The sequence below is a fragment of the Notothenia coriiceps genome, unplaced genomic scaffold, assembly GCF_000735185.1.
Source record: "Notothenia coriiceps isolate Sejong01 unplaced genomic scaffold, NC01 NC01_scaffold00011854, whole genome shotgun sequence".
Classification (NCBI taxonomy): Eukaryota; Metazoa; Chordata; class Actinopteri; order Perciformes; family Nototheniidae; genus Notothenia; species Notothenia coriiceps.
In genome coordinates, this window is record NW_011344555.1 from 554,559 (window position 1) to 562,114 (window position 7,556).

At 39.6% G+C, this 7,556-nt stretch overlaps 1 protein-coding gene across 1 annotated transcript in view; it reads right to left on the reverse strand.

The window, feature by feature from the left end:
- Positions 1 to 7,002, reverse strand: part of LOC104947100 (disks large homolog 2-like) — a gene marked incomplete at its 5' end in the record, with an annotated part of 13,804 nt that extends 6,802 nt beyond the window's left edge. The window contains 3 exons of the mRNA XM_010773059.1: positions 2,865 to 3,111; positions 4,239 to 4,298; positions 6,861 to 7,002. Coding sequence (XP_010771361.1) covers positions 2,865 to 3,111; positions 4,239 to 4,298; positions 6,861 to 7,002 — 449 coding nt within the window. The remainder of the gene's footprint in view (positions 1 to 2,864; positions 3,112 to 4,238; positions 4,299 to 6,860) is intronic.
- Positions 7,003 to 7,556: the final 554 nt, after the last annotated feature.

The following is a 7,556-nucleotide window of genomic DNA, read 5'->3' on the forward strand; positions in this document are numbered from 1 at the left end:
CGTCGGCCGCATATTATAATATTCGCTTCCAACTCCCATTTTTCTTTGACATCCTTATTGTTGCTGTTACATTCATAATGTAGTACCTTGTAAAGTTTTGATATAGCCCCTTTTTTTGTCTCGTCCCCTGTATATGTCATTAACAGTTCCTCTAGTTTAGATGGGGCTTTGCGAATGTTTTCCCATTCCTTATGCTTCTGATGGTAATGTCTCAGTTGCAGGAATCTATAAAAGTCACAGGATGGTAGGTTAAATTCCTGTTTCAGTTGTTCAAATTATTTAATGGTTTGTCCAGTAAAGAGTTGTGTAATATATATTAACCCCTTATTACCCCATGTTTTAAATCCTGAGTCCATAATAGATGGTAAAAAATCTGGGTTTGTAGCTATTTTAGTGGCCCTGCTAATAGAGTTTGACAGCTTTAATTCCTTTCGTACCTCTGACCATATCTTCATCGTAGCCCTGATCCACTCATTGCAAGTCCCCAACCCCTTCTGTGCCTTTTCTGTCAAAAAATTGAAGTGCTCCCACAGGTACATTATTACAGTACATGACTTTTGTTCCATATCAACCCAAATTATTTCCGTGTCTTCACTTATCCACATAATCATTGCTCTAATTTGTGCTGCCCAATAGTAATATTTTAAATTAGGTAGATTAAACCCTCCATTCTCTTTTGTACATAGAAGTGTCTTATATTTAATTATCTGTTTTTTATTTTGCCACAGGAATTTTGATATTATTTTGTCCAGTAATTAAAAAATAGATTTAGGGATCACAATAGGCAATGACTGGAACAGGAATAAAAGTCTTGGCAGTATATTCATCCTAACCGTTTCTATTCTTCCCGTTAGATTAAGAGGTAGAATTCCCCACCTGTCAACATCTTTTTTTATCTCATTTATCAGTTTCCCATAGTTTGCCTCAAATAGCTGAGATGTGACAGGAGTAATATTAATACCCAAATATTTGAATCCTTTTGTGGCCCATTTAAATGTAACCTGACCCTCCAACCCTCCTGGACGGTCACCTGAGATCATCATACATAGCTACAGATTTTGCTTCATTGGTCAAATAACCTGATATCTCCCCGTATTCATTAAGATTGTTCAACAAAGCTGGAATAGATGAGGAAGGCTCACTTATAATATATCGTCCGTGAATAATGAAATGTTGTTCTTCTCCCCCCTTGTCTCTTATTCCTTTTATGTCTTTATTTTTTCTAATTAATTCAGCCAACGGTTCGATACTTGCGGCAAATAGTAACGGACTTAAACAATCTCCTTGCCTAACTCCTCTTTTAAGGTTAAAAAAATCTGAGCAACAACCATTTACTCTAATACGTGATTTTGGACAGCTGTAAACCATTTTTATCCAATCTATGAAGGTCGATTGAAACCCAAAAGCATCCAGTGTGTTGTATAAAAAGCTCCACTTGACCCGATCAAAAGCTTTTTGTGCATCTAAGCTTAGTAACATGGTTGGCTGAGGATTGTTTTTAGTACATGATATGAGATTTAATGTTCTCCTAATATTATTAGCCCCTTGCCTACATGGGATAAAACCTGTTTGATCCGGTTTGATAAGTTTGGTTATACATCTTTGCATTCTCCGAGCCAATATGTTCGTCAATATTTTTAGATCGTTACAAAGCAAGCTAATTGGCCTATATCCCTCACATGAAGTCGGATCTTTGCCCTCCTTATGTAGGACAGATATAATGGCTTCAGACCAAGTTTTCGGTGGATTACCTGAAGATAGAGCATAATTAAAAACTTTAAATAATATTGGTGTAATCTCTTCTTTTAGACATTTATAAAATTCACCTGGAAACCCGTCTGTACCAGGGGATTTGTTATTTTTCAAAGTTTTTATAGTGTCAGATATTTCCTGCAATGAAATTGGCTGTATCATTTTAGATGCCTCCTCCTTTGTTAATGATGGTAAATGTAATCTATGAAGAAATTGTTGTGTTTTGGATTCTGTAAACTTAGAGTCTGAGTCATCATATAGCTTTTCATAATAATCTGCAAATGCTCCTGCTATCTCTGATGGGTTTGCCAAAATTTGTTTAGAATTAGGGTGTCTTATTTTAGAGATGATCCTAATTGTCTGGGCCTTTCTGAGTTGGAATGTGAGAAGGCGACTTGCTCTGTTGCCCATTTCATAGTATCTCTGTTTTGTAAAACGTAGAGCTCCTTCTGCTTTGTATGTCAGAAGTTCATCCAATTTACATCTGTTTCTTTTTAGTTCAAGTAAGGTGCTATTGTTGGATGTTCTTTTATGTTCTCCCTCCAATTCTCAAATTTTACTCTCCAAACTTTTTTGCTGTTCCAGACGAGCCTTTCTCAGCCTAGATGTTATTTCAAGTATTTTCCCTCTAATAACTGCTTTTCCACCCTCCCATGGTGATACCTCTTTATTATTAATTTGTAAGTATACCAGATTGATGCTTTTAACTTCAATATTTAAAAAAAAATCTTCCGTGATTGGACTACAAGATAGATGCAAGCCTGTAGAGGTAGAGTTATTTAAAGCATAAATTAGTCAGTTGGGTTCTGGAGGTGTGGTTACAGCAATTGTGCTTGGTTGGCATGGCCTGGGCCTGGTGGTGGGGCCCAGTGTGATATCTTTTCATGGGGCCCAAAATCCCTGGCGGAGCCCCTGATTACACTGATACATGATTCAAATCTGATTACTTCAAAAAGAGCATAGACATAAGTGAGCAATACATTCGGCTATAAATGCACAACATCTACGAATTGCTTGTAAGTGATTTTTAGTATTGGTTGTGCAGCAGTGCTGGAGGTAGTTACTGAAGTTGAATTGTGCTGCTTTCAATTCATACATTGTGGAAGCCAAACGTAGGCAGGCAGTGAGAGCAGGCCAAGCTGTGCACGAGGAAATGGTAACATGCCGTTTAAATACAGGAACAGATTTGGTGGAGGTGTGAAATACCTGGTGATGTCTGAGTCAGGGAACAGGCTTAACTGATATGGGAGGGGGGCGGAGTGGAGGAGGCTTTTGTCGCACTCCACTGGGGAATAGTGTCGGGGGGAGGGTGCTTTGTCACATAGTTTGTTCACAGTGCTGTAAACTGGTTCAGGAGGCCTACAGTGGAGTGAGAGACAAGAGCAATAAGGTTAGTGTCCAGAGACAGGGCGTGGTAGAGGGTCTGTGATACATACAATGGAGGCACACAGATGAAAACCAGGAAGAAAATAGAATCAAAGCATTATATGTGATATACTTTGTGTGTGCTCCATTGGAAAAGTCATCATCAGTAACAGGGAGGAGGAGGAGGAGGAGGAGGAGGAGGAGGAGGAGGACGGCCTTCGCTACAGGATGTTATCTCACTTTGTGTATGGGACGCAGTGGAGAGTGTGTTGTTTGTTGTAAATGGTATTTGGTTCTTTCTGGTTAAGCACTTAGTCAGAGAGAACATGCTTTATATAAAAACTCACGATCAATAGTATACTCACCAGATATCCTTATATAATGAATGACTTATTTTCATTATCCGCTAATCTGTGATTTCCCACAACCGTGTCTTTAAATAAAATCCTTTAGTTTGAGAAGCTGCAACCTGGAAATGTTTAGAATTATATGCTTGACAAATGACTTCAATTAATTACAAAAGCCTATTCAATGATGTAATTGTTTTTTTGATATGGTTAATAAAATAGTTTTATTATGTCACATATTGGTATTAAAGCTTAAATGATTTATGGTTTTTAATTCATTCATTTTGGATATGTACAAATATGTAGCGGGCTGATCAAGGGGCTATTACATATCATCTACTTAGGTTAAAAGTAGTGTAAGATATGGTTAGGATTTAAATGTACAATATATTTATAACACAATTAGCATTATCAACAGGTTGTGAAGATGTTACAGTGTGTTGCACTGAGTCAGATATCCTCTGAAACTAGCATGCTAACAGCTAGCCCCGGGCCAGCTGCCTGGTGGGGCGTGTGTTCCTATAGAGCTCTCAGAGCACTAACATGCTCCCACTGGCTGCGGAGCCACATAACCATGGTCTGTAACTGTTTTATAGTTTGTTCTTTGGATTGATCCCCAGTTCTGCAAACGTTCTGTTGCTCAAAACGACAAGTGGCTCATCCTCAAAAAGTCAAATCATGATGTGTTTTCTATTTCCATCAATTCCTTTCGACCAATAGCATGCTAATGGGACATGCAGGGCAGATTGTGAGTGAGCACTATCCATATCTCACCTTAACTGGAAGTGCTGGCAATCAAAGCTGTGACCCTCGCCGTCATCTAGCGAGCCATTTCTAATCAAATAAAAATAGGGCTCATTCATTTTTGTTCATAAATTGACACTGATGAAAGACAGACTTTGGGGCATGCGGCACACACAAAATAGAGATAGCTGAAACAGAAAAGTAACGCCCTTAAAGCAAGTGAATCGGAGATTCTTCCACAACAACATCAGCACACATCAGTGTCGGGTGTTAGTTAAGTAACCTACTGCACACATTCATTGCCGGTTCATGCTCAGTGTGTGCATGTCTGCTGTTTGTGAGCACTCAAGTGTAAACTGGAGCATTCAGTTTTAAAAAGGTCATCAATTTGTAGCCACCAAAATCACAATCTAATAAATCACTTCAAATGAAATGATTCACCTGAATTCAGTGTATCTTTGTATGTCTGTCTGTCTGTCGTATAATACTCTACTGAAGCCTAAACATTTAGGGACTCCTTCAATTATTGGAGCACACATTTAAAGAACGATATCGCAGTGACTATAGCTAAAGAAGGAAATCAACATCTACAGTCCTTCTTAGCATTTCAGCATCTCAAAAAATGAATGACAAAAAGCCAATTACATTAGTGACCAACATCGCAGTGCCATCAAAGGAGAATTGAGTGTGACAGTCACAGGAAACACAGGAGCCGGAGAGGTCTGGACAGTTGGCTTTTTTCTCCTGCTGAATCAGCTGAGGCAGCCAGTCAGTTCAGATCAGACCCAAACGCAGCAACCTTGTGAAGATCCGAAGGTGCCATGGAGGTTTGGTCAGATGTACTGCTCTAACTCATGACCCAGACGTTTCGGCCCTCTTCCCTTTCTGAGCTTTGGTGTTTTACTTGTCACATTAGTGATAAAATACTGGAGTTGCTTTATCAGTTATAACAGGGAGTGAAGATCCATCTGGCTTTATCACAATGTGTGTTCTAACTGTGTGTGGAGAACACGGTGAACAAGAGCCGCTGTCAGAGTGCTTCACTGTAGGTCAGCAAGGTAATCTCAAGAACCTTGGCCAAGAGCGAGTAGTAAACCTCTTAACTCCAAAGAGAATGGAGGGCTAATCCCTCACTCAACAAAGTTTAATACAGGGGTCCTTCAGTTATCCTCTGAAATGGGCTTTTGTTATCACTATGCTGCAGCATTCCATCACCGCTCTTTATTTTGCGGTATGACAACACAAGAAAACGATTGCCACAGCACGCAACAATGACCTAATCCCACAGAGCAGCACTAACAAGTGATGTATTTACTTGTTCATTATGATAGCCACCATATCCTTGTTGTGCTGCCTACAAATATATGCTTCGGTTTGCCAATCTTCTTTCAAATACAATTCATATTTATATAAACAAGCATTTCTCTTGAGATTTGCCTTGATAGGACATTTGGCCAACTTGGGGGTGAGCCGTGTGGCGGCTTAATGTGGATTAGGGGTTAGGGCAGCTGAGGTGGAGCTGCTAATGTTTGGCTGTGACTCTGTGGAGACGTCTTAAGGTCTTCTGTTGGGACTGGGAGCAGTAAACACAGCAGATATTTTGGTCTGCCAAATTATAAACCAACATTTTCAGAGCCCATGTTATCCAAGACTGGGTTACAATTCCATTCCACTGTTTATACATAACTAACGTTTAACATCACTAAAAGCCTTACATTTACATTTGTATGTATTGGTAAGGATTTGCAGCACTGTGTTGGGTAAGACACTTTACAGCTCTTAGAACAATCTTTTGAACAATTCTCCCATAGTTTGAATTCCTCACTGCTGCCTTATGCTGCTTGTAGTTTTTTCTACACACACATGAATGCACTCTTGGCTCTGACCATGCAGTCTTACGTCACTTTACTGCACTGCTTTCTAGAAATAGCGGTTGTAGAAATGTACCCTATTAATGAGCAAGCTTATCTATGCAAAAGTAACATATTAACTTGTCATATTTGCTTCTGTTTTTTCACAAGCCAAAAAGCTCAACTAATCCCTGGAAAAGATATAACAAGGCACTCGTGACACACCAAAGCCCACCTGTGTCTTGCACATCACGTTCAACCTGTCCTTGTGCAATGATGGAACTGCTGTAAGGCAACATTTACCATGACTAAATCATTTCCTCTGATAAGTAGCTTTAACAAAACCTTTTTTAAACCACAGCTTGGACCCCAACAACAGCACACTTTAGAGTCCCATGGCTCTGTTGTGTTTTTATTTTAAAGCTGGATTCAATGTTTTCTAGGCATTTGTCACATTGCCACTCACAACACATTGTCTAGAAAGGAATCATAGAGACATTCAGACACATACACAGAACCCAGGACAGGGAGCGGCGGTTATAAGAAGCTGTTCCTGGGGACTGTTCAATACAACATCTTGATTGGGAATCAGGGGTACCAAAACTATATTTTCAAATAAAAAACAGGTGATTCCAACACAACATGCACATGTTTTCTAATTGCACCAGAACTCAGAATGGGGTTTCAATTGAAGTGCCACACAAACACAGATCAGTCAGGACAGGGGGGGGGGGGTTTCTACCTTTGTAGTCGTCTGGTAGGAAAGGGAGGTAATTACCGTAAAAAGGAAAAACCATCCAACCTGTTTATATCCTCTTCCCCAAGTAAGTGCTTAGGGAGGGGGGAATAACTCCCAGGGGAGATGGGGGGGAGGCCAGACTTGTACTCCAGAGTGCCACTGTTGATGGGGGAGGAGATATGATTTTCCATGGCTGGAGAGAATGCTGTAGAGAAGAGAGAGAAAACAAAAACAGAGCAGCTGCTTGAACAGTCAAACCCAACACACACATTTCCCTCATATCACAAAATCATTGCTGCGTCATTATTATCTCCAATGTTTTTTATCTCTAATATTCTCTGAAGTTTTTATTTGAAAGTTAAAATACAGGGGTTGGATTCTAACCACTCAACTTTTTTGAATTGATGTGAAAATTCAAAACATATATACACTGAACAAAAATATAAATGCAACACTTTTGTTTTTGCTCCCATTTTTCATGAGATGAACTGAAAGATCTAAAACATTTTCTATATACACAAAATAACCATTTCTCTCAAATATTGTTCACAAATCTGAAAAGATCTGTGATAGTGAGCACTTCTCCTTTGCCGAGATAATCCATCCCACCTCACAGGTGTGGCATATCAAGATGCTGATTAGACAGCATGATTATTGCACAGGTGTGCCTTAGGCTGGCCACAATAAAAGGCCACTCTGAAACGTGCAGTTTTGCTTTATTGGGGGGGTCTGGGGGGGTCCGAAAACCAGTCAGGTTTA